Below are 19,658 nucleotides of genomic sequence, written 5' to 3' on the forward strand. Positions count from 1 at the left end.
CAATGGCCGGTGGTCGGTGGCCAAATTCAAAAGAGGACTTGTCTTCTCAAGGGCGCCCACACATGGGCGGATTGAATGGTCCGATTTGGAGTTATCTACACAAGGGCGGCTACACATGGCTGCCTCTCATGAGAGAGGGCAACCCTTTTGGCCTATAAAAGGAGGCCATTTCTACACACATTATATATAGTGTGCACTTGATGCAACAAGGTGAGTGTGAGGTGGTGAGAGTGAAGCAAGGCGGGAGCTCCATTAAGGGTATAATCCCTTTGTAAACTACTTCTTGTTTTGAAGTACTAAAGCCATTGAGTGGCTACTTTCCCGTGGACGTAGCCCACATTGGGTGAACCACGTATATCGTGTGTACTCCCTCTCTCTCTCTACTCTATAATCTCTTGTGTGTGAAATCTATCTCTCTCCATTAAGCAATCTACTCAAATATCTATTTAGCTACGTCTTATTTCCTAACACCACATTCAACTGCTAGTCTTAAAATTGGAATCACAAATTCCATAGGTACAACTGCTTCTGTGCCATAAATCGGTTTAAATAAATTCATGCCCATTGTGACTTTGTAAGCAGTTCAATAGGCCATTAATGCTATCTGAAGTCTGGTACCCCAATGGTGTGGCTCCTTCTAAACAATATTTGTAAGAATAGTCTTGATAATTTTATTACTACTTTTAGCCTGACCATTGCATCTGGGATAATATGGTGTTGACTTCCTGTGTTTGACTGAAAACATCCCAATGAGAATCTCCATCGTATCATTAATGAAATGAGTGCCCTGGGCAAACACTGTCTCAATGGAACAACCATGTATGCACATTATATTCTCATAAAGGAATGAAGTAGTTGTCTAACCAATGTTTTCTGGTAGAGCTTTTGCCTCCACCCATTTGCTGACATAGCAGGTAGCCATAATGATGTACTTATTCTTTCTGGGAGTGATCTTTTTGAATGGTCCCATGAAATCAAGCCCCCATTTCATAAAGATTCCTAATGGAATAATTGGAATTAGTGGTGTCATGTCAGTTGTTGTGGGTCTACCCATCCTCTAGCGATATCACAAGTCTTACAACATGTTCTAACATCAGCCATCATTGATTGGCACCATAAACCTGCCTAAAGCTAGGATTTTCTTATATGTTATGTAAACTAAAAAATGTCCTCCAACATCACCATTATGTGCTTCAGTGATGACTTGCATGCGTCCTTTTAAAGGTACACAACACTAAAGCACTCCATCAATTCCCAAACTGTAAAGCGCTCCTGCTTTGAATGATCAATACCTTTTTCTTATTCTGAAGCTACTCTTGTGGGAATTTGCCCAACTAAAGGAAATCATATACTTCTTGCCATTCCGGGTCTGGTTTTTCCTCAGCTCTACTTTGAAATAGAACAGCGTCTACTGGTTCATCTCTCAAGGATGTTTCAGAGTACCCTTCAGTGCTTCTTGAAAGAAAGTCAGCTCCACAATGTGATTTTCCTAGTTTATGGAACATCTTGAATTCAAATTCCATTAAGAACATCATCCATCTGATCAATCCTCCATGTATGTTCACTTTATTAATCAGAAATAATTAGGCCTGATGATCCACATAAAAGTGAAATAGATTTCCCACTAGATAATATCTGAACTTAGTTGCACTAAACCCCATTCCCAATGCCTCTCTTTCTGTTGTTGAATATCCTTGCTCGACTGAACTGAACCTACAACTGGCGAAGTAGACTGGGTAGTCAGTCTTCCCATCAGGTTGAGCTAGTATAGCCCCCATCACCATTCTTGAAGCATCAACATTTTATGAAAGATAATATCCTAGTTGGGTTGGTGAAGAATTGGCTTCTTGCTAATCGCATCTTTCAAGCATTGAAAGCTTTTCTCACATTCTTCAGTCCATATGTACTTAGTTCCTTTCTTCTGAGCTCATAAAGGGGTATGGCTTTAGCTGCAAACATGTGAACAAATCTTCGATAAAAATTTATGTACCCCAAGAATGTACTCAATTCTAAACGTAATTGGCTCTCTTGCTTGTTGAATACCCTTGATCTTGTCCTCAGTCATCTCGATGCCATTTCTCAAAACAATATGTCCCAGTAATTGTCCTTTCTAGACCATGAACACAGACTTGAATGGGTTTACGCATATTCTTTTCTCCCTGCAACTTTCAAAAACCATGTCCAAAAATAATATGTGCATCTCTTCAGTGGAGAACACAATGAAATCATCCACAAAGATGGCTAAAAATTTATGCAAAAACTCACTGAAGTTTTTCATCATGCCCCTCTAAAATACAGCTGAGCATTACAATGTCCGAATGGCATTACTAGATACATAAACGCTCCCTACTCAGTTATGAATGTTGTTTTTGCTTTGTCTTTTGGTGCAATCTATAGTTAGTTATAGCCACTATAGCCATCCATAAAGCTATACACTTCGTGGCTTGCAAATTCGTCCAGCATCATATCTACAAATAGGGGTCTTTAATGTTTTGGGCATTGAGTTTCCTATAGTCAACACAGACTCTGAGCTTGTCGTTCTTCTTTGGAACTACCACTATAGGAAATAACCAGTCATCATTGATGGCTACCTCTGTAATGAATTCTTCCTTAAGCAAATTATCAATCTCCTCCTTGACTTTCTTTGCATAATTGGGATTCATTTTGTATCTCATCAGTCTTACTGGTCTGCATCAAGTTTCAGTTTTATGCAGTGTTGGCATACTTCTGGATCCATTCTCTTCAGATCCGCATGTTCCCAAGAAAATATGTCTTTATAATTTTGGAACAATGCTTTGGATTTTTCCTTTATCTTCGGCTTCATACGTTTGTTGATCTTAATCATTCTTGGTTCTTCTTCTGGGCCGAGATTCCGTTCTTCAAGTTCTTGATCGTCAGGAAGCAGCCAATCTGTCCACCTCCTTTTCTCATAGCCAATGATTCATCTTCCCTGTATATTTGAATGCCCACAACATAATCATTAAATGGGTTTCCAACTCTCAGAAGATCATTCTAAAGATCTTATTGTGGTACTACTGTGATTTCTTTATTCACCTCTGAATGATCCTCTGAACTGGTTCCTGGTCTCCCACTAAGCTTTTAGGATACAGATTGGTCTGGTTCCTAATCATCTATCTGGATAAATCTTTCTTCAGTGTTTTCTTCAGTGAACTGGTATGGGTATCGTTGTTTCTATCGTCTACTTGTTGTTTGTCCATTACCACCGTGTTGAGGTCGATCTCTATTAAGGGAAAATTGTTCATAGAGGCTAACATCCTCTCGATCTTTTTGGTACCATATTTCTTACAGAGCTCTTCCCGCCTTAGTGCCTTTCTCCATGATCTTGTGTTATCTGTCTTGACCTGGATTCTCCTACTGGACCCTTGGATGGCAAATGTTTGGTTTGCATAATCATGTACACTCCCAACGGTTTTTAACCATGGCCTTCCTAATAACATTCCATAAGTCTCCTGGACATCCAACACTAAGAAACTAGTTTTGAATTTCTCTTTCCCGACCCTTGTTTGCATGTTTTCAATAAGACCAGTGCCTTGCACTACCCTGTGATCTGCCCTCCTTATTTTGAATGGAGCTGGCTTCATCTCGATTGTTCCTAGCTTTTTTCGAAGATGCTCACCGAGAATATTCACTCCTGCTCCCCCATCCAGAATACCACCAGATAGCGGTTCCCAATGTTTTATTAGCATATAGGTTATTTGGATTACTGGAACCTCATCATCTCTTATAGCCGCTAAATCCACGTTGTGGCCTCTGCTTCAGTTTTTCTCTTTTGTCTGATAAAATTGGCCGCTTCAGGCAGTGTGCGTCGAATGTCATCCAACTCTACAGTTATTTTCTAAATCCGATCACAGACCTTGACAGATATCTCATCTTGCTCATTGCTCGAGCTCCCACTATCTGAACCAGAAGACTACTCTTGAGAATCTTCACAGTTCCACTTCACTGGTTCTCTTGTAGTTGTTGGTTGGCTTTGCAATGAATCCACCTAATTCTTTCTCAGTTCTATAATTCCAGCCTCATTCAACTCTGCTCTGACTTGCCTTGATTCTTCTCTCAAAATCTATACTGCGGCAATCGTAGACTCATCTAGTCCCTCTGTTCATTTCTCTAGTTTTGGTTCTGAAGGCTGGACTGGTATTTTGTGAATGGTTTGAGACTCTGAACTTTCTGGTTGGTCTGGAAACTTCTTTGATAGATTTTCAGTGATCTTTGTTGCAAGCTCCCTTTGTTCTTGCCATCTATCTAGTACCTTTTCTTTACCCTTAGCCTTCCACACTTTCCTCTTTTGTTCCCACTTTTCTGACCTCAACGTTTGGCTATCTCCTTTAGTAGAAATTTCTGCAATCACTACTCCTCTGCTTCTTGTGACTCCTCTTACGTGTACTGGCTCTGACGATTTCTGGTCAACTACCTCCGGCCTTGCTAACTCTGGACACTAAGCTATAAAATGAACATACTTTCCACAAGTATAGCAGTTCATGTTTTTCTTGGAAAAATCTCCCCTACCTCTACCCCTTCTAGTTCCATTCTGATAATGTCCCCTTCCTCCTCCAGTGCTTGTAGTAGCTTCATTTCCCTAGTCCTACTAGCTCCATCTGCCTTAGGCGTTGCTAGATTCGTAAGGGCAATCATAGACAAGTCCTTTCCTTTCTTGAAGTGATGAATTCAAATTCCACAATTATTCTAGACATGTCCAAAGGCTTTGCAATATGTGCATTGGGAACACTCAATTGACATATGGTCCTTTGACCTACACTTAGAACACCATATTTCTGTTTTCCTCACTAAGGTTCTTGTTTTGGCTATCTCAGCGATTTGCTTAGACATTTCTTAAGTAATGGAATTTGCCTATTCAATTTGAGAGTAGCGGAATTTAATGAGAGTACTTTCAAGAAATGATTTTGTGAGCATAGCGGGTAGACATAATTGAAGATAGCAACATAATTATAGCAATTAGTTAACTTGGCACAGACAATACATTTGCAAGAGAGAGAATTTAGAGAACATGACAACAATTGAGGATAGGATTTATGTGGAGCCGGTCCCCCCTCCAATAGGCATTTGTATTATGATTTCTCCCATTAAAAGAGACTTGTTACAATACATTCTATGTGTTCCTTGTGACCTAGGTGAAGCAATGAAGATGGAAAGCTTCATGCATCACCATCATAGCATAACCTAAACTTGAAGAAAGCTTTAACTATACCAAGCCTCAGTCCCAAGACCTCAAACACCTTCGAAGGTGGAGAGAGCTAGCAGGGAATGAGGGTAGGGAAGAGGAAGAAGAAACATTTCGTAGGAGAAAGAATTAGTTCCTCACTTATCATACTCTTGTTTCTATCATACATAATAGCATAGTAATGAAGAAGAAGGAGATGGCAAGCTTAAGCATTGAAGCATGGCTCTTGGTTGGATTTGCACTCCATAGCCAAGAGTGTTGGTGTAGGCTCTCAACCTTTACTTGCTTGGAGAGGGAGCTCTTCCACTTTGCATAGCACACAATTAGAGTGCTTGTGAGTGTGTGTTGGTGAGTATACCCCCTAAGCACCCCCCTAGCTTGCTTGGGTCGACCCCCCCTTGTAGCTCATGCTTGAAGCTCATTGGACCCCTCCAGGCCTAGCCAATCACAAGCAGAAGCCATTACAAGCAACAGGGATAGCCTTGGGACAAGTGTCCCCCTTTCCCCTTTGAGAGAGAGGATTTGATAAATGCAAAAACAATTAGATAATTCAAGTAATTTATCATTGGACCCCTTTGAAGCCTAGCCAATAGGCTTCAAGCAACACATGAAGGTAACATGGGTAGGGACCTGACATGTGTCTGCTGCCTCTTCAAGCTGGGGCTTCCCTTGTGAGTGTGAGTGTGTGTTCTCTCTCTAATCCCTAGGAAAAGGGCTCGCCCCCCCTCTTGTAGGGATGCTTTTGACTTTAGGAGCTCAAGCACCTTAGTCATCAAGCATGACAAAGCACTTGGACTAGGGGGTATTCCCACAAGCATCTCAGGCAAGCATGTCAAGGCACCTCAAGCACCTTAATCAAGCGGCAAGTCAAGCACCTCAAGCATGGAGTAAGTCAAGCACCTCCGGCACCTTAATCAAGCACCTCAAGCATGACAAACACCTCAAGCACGACAAGCACCTCAAGCAGGTCAAGCACCTCGAGCTTGGGCCGGGTTCCCACCTCAAGCTCAGCCCTAGCTTACCTAAGGTCAAAGGACTTTTACACACATTATTGGAGGTCTTCAATGAAGCTAACCCTAAGGTCTCATGCTCCATTGGTTAGCCTTGCTCTTGATAGACCATCTCCCATTTGGGCCCCTTTACTATTGGCCCCGTGTTGAGATAGATCTATAAGCACATATCTATATCTTAACACTTGTTCCCGTTTATTCTCCCACATTAAGTGATCAATTTAATATGAGAAAATCATATGGGTTGGTTAGATATTAGATTTTATGACATTACCTCTCTCTTGAAATCATAGTCGTCCTCGACTATGAGGTAGAAGAGATAAAGGCTTAGTCATTAGTCAATCATACTTAGCGGGTAGAGGATCCCTTTTGTACCCTACGACATCTTTCCAAGATGGATGACTAATCCATTTGGTGCTTGGGATACATAGGTGCCGCAAGCATGTCTACTCTTTAGTCCATTTCATTCTCCCAAAGTAGAGTGACAAATTCTACTTGGTGTTTGAGAGACTTCGTCATCACAAACATGATTCTAAGCATGCATACTAGTTAAATTTGTGCACAATTAAAAAGAGGATTAGTCTTATAAGACAAAAACATGAGTCATTTAAAAGAGAATTGTACATTTGCTTACTCTAATGTAGCATTGTAAGCATTGACAAGGTTCATACTATCCTTAAGTTGTACTCCTTGCATCCATTTAGCATCTTCAAAAGGATAATTTTTGAACTTAATAAGATACCATCGGATTATCTTACCATGTCGTAGTACCTTGTCTTCATGCCGAAGGACAGCTTCGGGTTGTAGCACCTCTTCTTGGTCTTCAACTTCGGGAGGGTCTTCAATAATTGGTTCAATTGGTGGCTCTCCTTTGTACGGCTTAAGTAGGCTTACATGAAAGGCATTGTGTATAAGCCAATGGTTGGGCAACTTGAGTTGATAAGCCGTCTCATTGATAGGCTTCAAGATTTGGAAAGGACCATAGTATCTTTTTGCTAGTTTAGCATAATACTTTTGATGGCCCGTAGGATTTTTGCCCGTCGTTTGCCTTAATCGAGCCTTAGGAAACTTGAGTAATACCCAATCATTTTCTTTGAACATTAAGGCTCTTCTGTGCTTATCAGTAGCAGCTTTTTGCCTTTGTTGAGAGATGGCTATAGCCTCCCTAATCTTTTGAAAAGATTCTTGTAGGTCACGGCTATATTCATCGGCGGCGAAGATCTTCCCATGTACTTTGAGTAGCAAGGAACTTTTAGTTCTTCCTCCTATGATCTCTAAAGGTGCTTTCCCCGTAGAAGTATGTACAGTATTATTGTAGGCATACTCTACTAGAGGTAAATACTTTTCCATTGTGAGCGTTGACCTACTTCGGTAACATAAGTCTTGAGTAGATCGAGTATCGTAAGATTGGCTATCTCACTTTGGCCATCCGTTTGTGGGTGATAGGCCGAAGAGAAATTCAATCTTGTTCCTAGATTTTCAAAGAGACCTTTCCAGAAATTACTGGTCATTCTCGGATCTCTATCTGACACGATGGATGTGGGTAATCCATGGTGCTTGAAAATCTGAGATATGAAGAGAGTTGCCATTTCATGTGCCTTAATAGTCTTTTTGACAAGAATAAAATGTGCTTGTTTGCTAAATCTGTCGACTATTGTCCATATTCCTGTATTTCCATGGATAGACTTGGGTAATCCAAAGATGAAATCCATGGATATACTCTCCCATGGTGAATTTGGAATAGGCAATGGCTGGAGTAATCCAGGTTGCTTCCCTCTATCATACTTGGTCTTTTGGCATACTACACATTTTGAAACATACTCTTGTATGTCCACTTTCATGGTAGGCCAATAGAAATACGTCTCTACTCCTCGGAGAGTAGGTTGAATACCTCTATGCCCTGCATATGGAGGAGCATGGGATTCATACATAACCTTCTCACGAAGGGAATGGGTAACACATAGCCTATTGCCGTGGAGAAGATAACCATCCTGCAAGGTGAATGGTTCCTCTTTCTTCCTTAAAGCAAGGGCTAACATTATGTCTCTAAAGTCAGGGTCAGTAGCATACTCATTTATCATAGAGGATAGATCATTGTGAGTAGCTATAGACACCGCATTAACTTTTGGTCGTCGTGAAAGTGCATCGGCAACTTGATTGTGCTTACCAGCTATGTGAGCAATATGGAAGTTAAATTGCGAAAGAAAATTTGCCCACCTCATTTGTTTGTCAAAAAGTTTGGTTTGCGTCATGAAATACTTGAGACTTTGGTGGTCGGTTCGTAGGATAAATGGAGTCCCCAATAAGTAGTGCTTCCATGTGTCTAGGGCATATAGAACAGCTAAAAGCTCTTTCTCATAAATGCCCAAGACTCGTTCATCACTATTGAGCCTTCGGCTCTCATATGCTATGGCATGCCCTTCTTGAAGCAAAACCGCTCCAAGGCAATCACCACACGCATCACATTGGACCTCAAATGGCTTTGAGAGATTCGGAAGCACGAGGACTGCTTGGGAAGTAAGCTTCTCGTTGAGTTTTTCAAAAGCATTTTGCTCCTTAGCAGTCCATACAAACTTAACGTTCTTCTTTGTTAAGTCGTGTAGTGGTCCTGCTACTTGAGAGAATTTTGCTATGAAGCGTCTATAGTATGCACACATACCAATAAAGCTTCTTAGCTCATGTAGATTCCTTGGGTTAGGCCATGATTTTATTACCTCTAACTTTGATGGATCCATACGAATACCATCGTGAGAGATAATATGACCTAGATATTGAATCTCTTGAAGGAAGAATTCACTTTTCTTTTGGTTGAGAAAAAGTTTGTTTTCCCTCAAGGCTTGAAAAATCACTTGGAGATGTTGCTTATGTTCCTCCAAAGATTTGGAGTAGATGATGATATCATCAAAGAACACTCCAGTGAATTTACGATATGGTCTAAAAATTTTCTCCATGAGACGATTGAAAGTAGCTGGTGCATTAGTCAAGCCAAAAGGCATGACTAGATATTCATAAAGACCAAATGTTGTGAGAACGCGGTCTTTAGGATATCTTCATCCACTGCCCTTATTTGATGATAGCCACTCTTAAGGTCAATCCTACTAAAGTAGGTAGAGCCTTGTAGCTTATCAAACAGATCTTCTACCTGAGGCACGGGAAATCTGTTTTTGATAGTGATATGGTTTAGTGCTCGATAGTCCACACACATACAGTATGTACCATCTTTCTTTTGCACTAAAAGGACTGGAGAACAAAAGGGAGAGGAACTAGGCCTCACCATCCCTTTTTCTACCAATTCCTGTACTTGCCTCATAATCTCCTCTTGTTGAGCTTGTGAGACTCGATAAGGAGGTTTGTTAGGCGGTGAGCTTCCTGGAAGGAGATCAATACGATGGTCATCATCCCCTCGTTTTGGAGGTAGGTCCATAGGGATATCATCGATGAACACATCTTGGAAATCCTTTTAGAAAAGTAGACAAGTCTAACTCTTCTTGATTCCTATCATTTTCATTTGATGAAACATTATTAGCTTTTAGAGACTCTTTGACATAAATCATGTACGCAGAAACTGAGCTCTTCATTGATTTATCAAAAGAAAGAGGATTTACAAGTGGAATAGTGCGACCACGCTCACTAGCATCTATATACATGTTCTTTCCCCTGTAGGTGAAGTAAATTCTCCTTTCAGGGAACTTCATGTTGGCAGCCATGCGATCAAACCATGGTGCCCCTAGGATAACATCCTGATGTTGGAGAGGAGAGATGAAGAAGTATTCTTTGTCGACATAGCTTTGGACATGAAGCCTCAACTTCCCAATCAAGGGAGTAACGGAGTCTTGTTGTCCCTTGAAAGCTGCATCAGCTGTTACTATATCTCCCATCTCAAAGGCTTGACTGCCCAACTTGGTGGCCAACTCTATTGATATGAAGTTGAGAGTAGATCCAGGGTCAAACAAGATGAAGGCGTCATGCTCTCTTACCTTTCCCCAAGCATAGGAGAGTGATGATCCTTTGCAATGAGCATCCTCTTTTGGAGCTTCGATGGTGGAAGCCCTAGGAGTCTCATTGCGAGTATTCTTAATTCTTGGGGCAAGAACGATAGCCATGTCCTTGCTCCCCACACTTGAAACATTTATGGTCCTTGCGAAAAGCTTCAAGCTCTTCAGGAGAGAGTTTGTTTTTACCTTTGTAAACTCCCTTCTCCTTGGACCGATTGTTTTTGTTGTTGTTGTTGTTGTTGTTGTTGTTGGAAGTGCCTTGGGAATTATTTTGAGCATTGGATTTCCCCTTTACATCATTTTTATCTTTGTTTTCCATGGGCTTGACATTACGTCTAGCCCCTTGATGGAAATTGATGCGTGAAGCAACCATGGTGTGGTGGATTACTTCGGTAATAGTACCGGGCCGTTGAGAGTTGATGTATTCGGCCATCTCTTCAGGTAATCCCGTACAGAATTGCTGTCTTTGTTCGGCAAAGTCTATCTTTTGAAAGACAGTAGCTTTGAGATGTAAATCCCAAAACTTGTCTACATACTTGTTGATAGACTCATGAGAGAGAAGCTTCAAGCCGTGCCATTCCATGTCTTTGGGGCTTCTCCATCGCCACGAAGGCTAGCCCACCATTGACGAGCTGATTTTTGGAAGTGCATAGCTACATGGCGTAGCTTGGAGGACTCTGTGAAGCCCTCGTCCCCAAAGGCCGCATCAAATTGTTGGATGAAGGCCAACACTTTGTCGGTAGCACCAAAGGTGCCATCGTAGGTGAGAAAAGAGATACTCTTTCCTCCCTCCTTGAACTTCTTTAGCTTTTGTGACCTTCGCCATGCAGGAAATGATTTGCGATGTCCTCCCCTCTTGTATTCTCTAGGAGAATAGCCATAACTTTCATCGGAAGAGGAAGAAGGTGAAGAAGAAGGAGAAGAGAGTGACCTCTTCCTAGCCCTTTTTTTCCTTTGTTTCCTCTCTTGCCTTTCAGAGTGATGAGGAGAAGGACTATAGGTTGCTCTTTTCCTCTTGGGAGGAGTAGGCGATCGTCTAGACCGTCGTCTTCGTGGAGCCACATCTTCAGAAGAACTTAAACTGTCATTGCTTTCTTTCTCTTTGGATTCCTCCTCTCGAATGGGAGAGAGTCTTCTTTTGGGGGTCTCTTCAAGAGGCCTCCTAAGCTCCCTCTCCTCTGGGAGAGGAAGGGAAATTCCATAAGCACGAAGTTGTTGAGTAACTTCGGCTTGCAAAACAGGGTTGCCCATAGCTTGTTGCAACCTAGTGACGAGATAATTCACAAACATGGGAGCATCATCATAAGCACCTTCATGTACAAAATCAAAGCTATCAATGTTCATTCTACTCTCTTGATTATTGTCAGCCATGTTAACAAAATTTATGTTTATACTTAGTGTATGCTTTGGCAATACAAAACCTTAGTTGCCACTCCTCTTTGCCTTTGAAAATCGGCTCTTAAGTATCTACACCCACGGCTCAAAGTCATTAATTATAGAGAGTAGAGGAGTAGGTCTAACATAGCAGAGTTGCCAAGGGCTAGCTCCTTTCGGACTTCTTATGGCTCAATAATGGTAAAGCCGTAGGCAAGTCTAAAAAGACTCCATTATTAAGTCCAAAGCTCCCGAGGTGTGCACCATCCCCCACATAGTGGGCTTAACAAAACCGATATTAGATCCCAGTTCCACTTACTCTATTATAATTAACAATATCAACCATTTATAGGCTACTTAAGGACCTCTCTTCTTAAGCAAGAAAAGAGAAACCAAATGCTCTGATACCAATGTAATGGAATTTGCCTATTCAATTTGAGAGTAGCGGAATTTAATGAGAGTACTTTCAAGAAATGATTTTGTGAGCATAGCGGGTAGACATAATTGAAGATAGCAACATAATTATAGCAATTAGTTAACTTGGCATAGACAATACTTTTGCAAGAGAGAGAATTTAGAGAACATGACAATAGTTGAGGACCGGATTTATGTGGAGCCGGTCCCCCCTCCAATAGGCATTTGTATTATGATTTCTCCCATAAAAAGGGACTTGTTACAATACATTCTTTGTGTTCCTTGTGACCTAGGTGAAGCAATGAAGATGGAAAGCTTCATGCATCACCATCATAGCATAACCTAAACTTGAAGAAAGCTTTAACTATACCAAGCCTCAGTCCCAAGACCTCAAACACCTTCGAAGGTGGAGAGAGCTAGCAGGGAATGAGGGTAGGGAAGAGAAAGAAGAAACATTTCGTAGGAGAAAGAATTAGTTCCTCACTTATCATACTCTTGTTGCTAGCATACATAATAGCATAGTAATGAAGAAGAAGGAGATGGCAAGCTTAAGCATTGAAGCATGGCTCTTGGTTGGATTTGCACTCCATAGCCAAGAGTGTTGGTGTAGGCTCTCAACCTTTACTTGCTTGGAGAGGGAGCTCTTCCACTTTGCATAGCACACAATTAGAGTGCTTGTGAGTGTGTGTTGGTGAGTATACCCCCTAAGCACCCCCCTAGCTTGCTTGGGTCGACCCCCCCTTGTAGCTCATGCTTGAAGCTCATTGGACCCCTCAAGGCCTAGCCAATCACAAGCAGAAGCCATTACAAGCAACAGGGATAGCCTTGGGACAAGTGTCCCCCTTTCCCCTTTGAGAGAGAGGATTTGATAAATGCAAAAACAATTAGATAATTCAAGTAATTTATCATTGGACCCCTTTGAAGCCTAGCCAATAGGCTTCAAGCAACACATGAAGGTAACATGGGTAGGGACCTGACATGTGTCTGCTGCCTCTTCAAGCTGGGGCTTCCCTTGTGAGTGTGAGTGTGTGTTCTCTCTCTAATCCCTAGGAAAAGGGCTCGCCCCCCCTCTTGTAGGGATGCTTTTGACTTTAGGAGCTCAAGCACCTTAGTCATCAAGCATGACAAAGCACTTGGACTAGGGGGTATTCCCACAAGCATCTCAGGCAAGCATGTCAAGGCACCTCAAGCACCTTAATCAAGCGGCAAGTTAAGCACCTCAAGCATGGAGTAAGTCAAGCACCTCAAGCACCTTAATCAAGCACCTCAAGCAGGACAAACACCTCAAGCACGACAAGCACCTCAAGCAGGTCAAGCACCTCGAGCTTGGGCCGGGTTCCCACCTCAAGCTCAGCCCTAGCTTACCTAAGGTCAAAGGACTTTTACACACATTATTTGAGGTCTTCAATGAAGCTAACCCTAAGGTCTCATGCTCCATTGGTTAGCCTTGCTCTTGATAGACCATCTCCCATTTGGGCCCCTTTACTATTGGCCCCGTGTTGAGATAGATCTATAAGCACATATCTATATCTTAACACTTGTTCCCGTTTATTCTCCCACATTAAGTGATCAATTTAATATGAGAAAATCATTAGGGTTGGTTAGATATTAGATTTTATGACATCTTCAATCTTACTGGTCCAAGCTCCTTTCTTGGTTTTACTTTTTTCCTCTGGTTCAATTTTAGAAGAACTGGAGTTTGATCTGGTTTCTGAACTTCTTTCAGTAGAGGATTCATTGTCACTAGACTGCCTACTTTTATGACCCTTTTCCTTTTGTGCCTACTGTTCCAACTTTACTGCTCTCTCTACCAGGTCATTGAATTTCCTTGTTGGTGCTAGTACTTCTTGCTCTCAGAACTTCCTGCCCTTAAAGCCATGTAGGAACCAAGCTCTCATTCTTTTTCCTGAGGGAGGTTCTTGCAATTGTCTGGTTAGTTCTTTTATCTTTTCGACATAACTTCCGATGGATAGCTTGCCTTGTTTGATCTTATCTAGCTCGCACAAAATATCTTCATCTCCCCTATTGTCTGAGTATTCCAATTTAAAGGCTTTAATGAGCTTGCGATATGATCTGAGTTGACAGGCTAGGTAATGTTAATACCATTTCCTAGTTGCGTCCTTCGGTGTTTGTGGAAAGCATTCCCCCCATTAATCTTCATCTATGTCTTTCAGTTCAACATACTGCTCAAAAGCTTGTATGTGAACATCGTGGTCATCCTTCTTTCCTCCTTTGATTATAGAAAAGGAAATTTTCAAATCAGTAGAATGTTCCTTAGAATGTTTCTTCCCTCTTGCCTTCGTCTTGTCATAATGATCAGTGTCAGCTTCTCAGTCATCTGTTTCCATATATGTCAATGTCTCTTCAATTGCTTTCTTGGTTCCCTTGTGTGTGGAGTGATGAGTTCTGTCGCTTCTATCACTCTCATTAGACTATTGTTGACTTTTGGATCCTTGAGTCCTATTCCGTTTAGCCTCTATTTCAGCTCGTCGAAGCCTGGAATGACTGGAATGCTACGAAACCCTTGATTCCTTAGCAATATTCCCTACCTCTAGTACCAACTAGAAGATCGTTCGCATGTCTCAGAGCTTTTAGCTTAAACCACCGTAATCGTCAAAATAGAATGAGGTGGATATGTTCAGACAGTTATTCTAGGCTGGTACTTAGAACTGAAGATGTCAGATTCAAAAATTTGACTACCAAAAAACAAGACTAAAATTGGACAAGAAGACAACTAAACCGAAAGGTGAAATACTCGAGCTGAAAGACATGACATAGTAAAGGAAATTGAAACTGGAATTGTATTTCAAATATGCAAAGTACACTGGAACATTTGATATTCCATGAGTTGGCTTTGTCATAAAAGAAGAGATGGAACGCACCAAAATGATTACAAGAGCACAAGTAGCTTTGGATGTAAACTAGTGTAGATTCTTAAGTGTCAAAAGCTATACAAAATGAGTAATAAAAAAAGATGTTGGTATGGTGTCTGAGTAACTGCACACAGTCATTTATTGCGAGAATTCACTGGTTCACCAGTCCAACTTGGGATTGGTTCTCGCCTTCTTCATTTGAAAGTTCATTCGCCAGTCCAACTTGGGTTGGTTCCCCCCTCCTACATGCTCCTTATCTTATCCATGACCCAAAGGAAACTTTGCTTATGGGTGATATACATTGCCAAGGGAGTCTCCAAGTGTCTGAAAACCTTCCCTTTTGTTACTATCTCCCCGGTCCACATGGATTCTCTGACAATGAAATTAAGTTTTAATTTTCAATATCGCAGTTTTGACCCGCATGAAATGGAAAACGTGTTCACAATCTCCAAAGCTTTCCTAATCACTTGAAGCAAGCTTTAAGGAATAAGAGGAAATCAGCCGCGAATAGCTTAACAATAAGATGATCGTTGTTAGGTAGAGACAGCCGTTGAATCTAACCTCTTGCAACACTATCTTCGAACAATGAGAACAAAGTCCTATCTATCATATTCTAGCACTCATCTTACGTGACTAACCCCCAATAAAAATGGAAAGAACTAAGAGGATTGGAGTTGCTTGGATTAAAGGGGTAGAGGCTTTTTATCAAGCAATCTTGACTCCCTCCTGCTATTCTTATATTCTTCCACATGTAGGCCATTTGAATTGACAAACTCCACCGACCATTTGCCCAATATACTAAAAAGAATCCAAACAAGGTGAGCGCCCATTTGGACCTTCTAAAACAAGGGAAGGTTTGCAAGCATCACAAGAGGTCACCTAAATGGAAAATCGTTAAAAAGAAGATCGGTATGCCTATCCCCATTCTCCACCACTAGGAAACTCCATTGTGGCTGAAATATAAAAATTCGACGAGATGAAAAGAGGTCCACTGATCAAGGCTCTTAGGTTTCTGTCACAGCCGCTTGCAATGACAGATTTCAAGTTGACAAAGTGTGAGAAGCGATTACAATTCACAATGTTAGCAAGATAAGAGTCTCAACAATATTGTGGTCAAGGGTTGTGGTTAGTGAGTGCTGGCATTCGAACTCGAGACCTCGTCATTACCTTCGTGGTTAGCTATTTATAGAATCCAGTCGAGCGACCCAAAGGAGGGGGCAAATAACAGTCTTGCGAGGAGGGCGATTTCAAGAGGTCGCCCTGCAGCATCCCCACCTCCCCAGACAGAAATCCATAGCTGCTTCTTGATAACATTGTATGGTCCCTTGCCCATGAGCCACAGGCCTCCTTGCTCATCTCCCCTGACAAGAACCCCCTAAACCTGGCTCTCTGGCTTTGGCGCCCATGTCCCTCTGTGCTGTCGATCGCATCACGGCCCCCGACAAATACCCTCCCAGGACTTGTCAATACACTCACCAAACTGTGGCTCTTGGATAGCTTGAACTTGCTTCCATATAAGTTCGTGCGTGCAGCAGGGCTTGTTTCGGTGCTTGCACGGATGCTGGAATCGGTGCGCTTCGTGGTATTAACTACAGTTTGTTGAGCTGCAGCTGCAGCTGCAGCGGACACGTAGTCTGCCTTTCCATCCGCTATATTGCCCTCCATCAGTGTGCATAAAGTCGCCGCAACACCCCGCATGCTTGGCCGTGCAATTGGCTCCTCTGCTAGGCATTGCAAAGCCAAATCAGCCACCATCTTTGCTTTCCTCGTTGGGTAGCGGCCCTTCAGTTCCGGGTCCATTATCAAGTAAAGTCTCTTGGAGTCGAGCAGATATGGCCTGCACCAATGCAGCAACTTCCTCTCTTCTGGAGGGAAGAAATCATCCATATTTTGCCTACCTGTCAGTAGTTCGAGGAGAACAATGCCAAAGCTCCACACATTGCTCTTGGCATATAACTCATCTGAACTGCAAGTCTCGGGTGCGGCATACGCATCAATCTGTCAAGCAAACCACTAATTAGGAAGTAATTTATCCAGTCATCAGTATTAAACATTCATATAAGCTATTAGACATTCATATATGCCGGCATGAAGTTGTTTCAGTCAAGTGTACGATGACCGATGGTTATGGCAGCTCTTATTGCAGTATTAGATCAAAGAACCCATGGAATGCAAGCTAAGTGAGTCTCTATCTACTCTGTCATTTTCATTTGTGTTGATAATGCTTGATTTCGCCATGTAATTAGTCTCTAATAAGAAATGCAACATTACAGTGAAAATGCTTGACATGAGTAGCAGTACTTAGACGCTTACCATTGGAAGTGAGGAAGCTGGACTCGAAGTGATTTGTTGTCTGCAATTTCTCGCAAACCCATAATCAGATAGCTTGGCCTCGAAATTGAGATCCACTTGAATGTTGATGGTTTTGAAGCTCTTGTAGATGACCTTGAATGCATGCACATCAAACTTCTGATTTAGTATAGGAACTAATAGACATACCCAATGTGCATAACAAGCCAGTCTGAGCTGCCAGTGAGCCGGGAAGAAGAGTCCTTACCTGCCTGGGTATTCTATCATGAAGATATGCAAGACCTTGTGCAGCTCCCATGGCAATCTTCAACCTCGTGCTCCAGTCAAGCGGACCCTTTCCCTTCCTACCATACAACAGGCTCTCCAAGCTTCCATTGGCTGAATGCTCATACACCAAAAGCCTCTCTCTTGCAAAGCCCGGCGACGTCATGTTGGGAGGGCCAGAAGGATCCTCTCCAGAGAAACCGATCACTTTGCATAGATGCCGATGTGAGAGTCGAGCTAAAGAGGCTACCTCAAATTTCCATTTCTTGAAACTCTGCACAAAAGCTCAAGTCAATGTATTGTTTCCGAGTAGCTGCAGAGAATGAAACACCGTCGGGCAGTTGCAAGCACCATACAAACAAAGTACAGAAAATGGGCCACAGCTTACATCGTCTCGCCCTTGCGTCAGCCTTGTGATTGCTACACCAAGGCTGGCTCCTTCAGACACAGACTTAATCACCGCCCTGAAAACAGGCCCAGCACCTCCTTCACGAATGAAGAACTCAGGCGCAAAGTTGAGGCAAGCTCCAGCTAATTCCTCATATGAAAACTCACGAAGCACCGCACTGCTTTGAAGAGGAGGAGGAAGAGGTAAAGGGGAGGGTTGCCACCTTTGGACGGGATGGCTATCTGCCGTCGATGACAACCCCAATGATTTTTCAGAGCTCTTTGAATTCACGGAGGTTGAGGACGTGCCACCAGCAGCAGAAGGAAGAGTAGCAGGTATAGAGGAACCAGACCCTGTGGATGACACTGAGTGAGACGAGGCATCATCCGAACATGTGTTCAGGGATGTCGAGCTTGACGTGGAGGCAGACGGCGGCAATGGAAGAGGAAAAAGATTGGCCCCAACACCACCCTGCTCATTTTCCACAACAAATGAAGCTGATAGTGAAGAATGAGCCACAACAAACCTCTCATCACCATAGCCATAGCTAGAGCATCGTCGAACCGCAGGGTCTTTGGCAAAACAGTCATGTTGTTCTGTCATCGGAGAGGCCCTGGCTAGAGTTCTGGAGGGGGTCAGCTTGAAGAACGCGGAATAAGAAGAACGTGAGATAGGCATGTCCAATTCGAAATCACGCCGACTTGCGCCGCATGAAGGGGCAGGGGAGGGGTGGTAACTTCCCTGCTTCATCTCTGATGCCAAGCTCTGCGGATGATATAAGGATGAATTCTGCTTGTGTTTTGGTTTGCGCTCGAGGGATGCGCTGAAGCAACCCATCTCATAGGAAAGCAGGTTGGCAAAGGGCAATGTAGCTCATTACATGATGACTCACAGTAAACCTGAAAGGACGATGAGTGCGTGTGTGTGTGTGTGTGTTGGGGGGGGGGGGGGGGGGGGGGGGGGGGGGGGGTCTTCAATTGAGCTCTCGTACTCCCATTACCTGACTATGTTGCACGCCTCCAAGCACATGCACGAGGGGTATGAAATCGAGAATGATTACGAGCAAGGAAGAGAACTATGGGAATTTGGAAAGAGGAGGCAGGGGTTGAGGCGTAAGAGCAAATGCAGGGAAGAGAAAGTGAGCCGGGCATTGCAGCGAAAGGGCGATTTTTTTGGATAGGGGACAAGAAACACAGAGAGAGAGAGAGAGAGAGAGACGAGAAGCAATTTCAAAATGCTGCAGAGAGAAACAGACAGGAGGAGAGGAGCAATTCAAATTTCGATTCAAGCACGGCGCCAGCTTCTACACGCATAGGTGTAAATTGTGAGGAGCTCAAGAGTAGGGGAAATTGGCGGGCGTGTGCCGCTGCAGAGAAAATGGAGCCTCGGAGTTGGAAGTGCGGAGAGGAGTGAGAGAAAATGTACACCCTACGTTACCTGCATGAGAGTGAAGAAGAGTAGAGCCGAGCCCAGAGTCCTCATTAAAGATGACTATGGTGATATAGGCTATACCTACATGCCATATGCCTTCTAAATATCTCATTGAACTGCTACCCCGCCTTGAATTATCCAAGTTCTCTTCTCTACAAAGAATCTCTCTCAACCCCTCCTCACTATCTCACACGGGCATTTTAGGAGGGGATCAAACTTCAAAGCCCCATGTGTATTATGTTTATTATGGGGATTCGGTGCAATATGAGCAATACGATCAGCTTCTTGTAAATTCGGGAAAACGGGTGCACCAAAATTTATAAATTCGGGTGACGCTTGTAAATCCGGGTGGCATGCCCCCCCCGTCCCCCCCCCCCCCCCCCCAACCCAAACTGGAAC

The 19,658-nt window shown here is 42.8% G+C and overlaps 1 protein-coding gene across 1 annotated transcript; it reads right to left on the reverse strand.

Moving 5' to 3' along the window:
- Positions 1-14,832: 14,832 nt before the first annotated feature.
- On the reverse strand, positions 14,833-18,751 carry LOC147427440 (uncharacterized). The gene is made up of 4 exons (XM_086496935.1): positions 17,829-18,751; positions 17,424-17,714; positions 17,180-17,311; positions 14,833-16,864 (listed from the first exon to the last, which is right to left on the reverse strand). Exons 1-4 carry the CDS (start codon positions 18,663-18,665, stop codon positions 16,046-16,048), a joined length of 2,079 nt encoding a protein of 692 aa, XP_086353061.1. The 5' UTR covers positions 18,666-18,751; the 3' UTR covers positions 14,833-16,045.
- Positions 18,752-19,658: the final 907 nt, after the last annotated feature.

Source organism: Adiantum capillus-veneris, chromosome 23, assembly GCF_014529385.1.
Source record: "Adiantum capillus-veneris isolate H3 chromosome 23, ASM1452938v2, whole genome shotgun sequence".
NCBI classification, from domain to species: Eukaryota; Viridiplantae; Streptophyta; class Polypodiopsida; order Polypodiales; family Pteridaceae; genus Adiantum; species Adiantum capillus-veneris.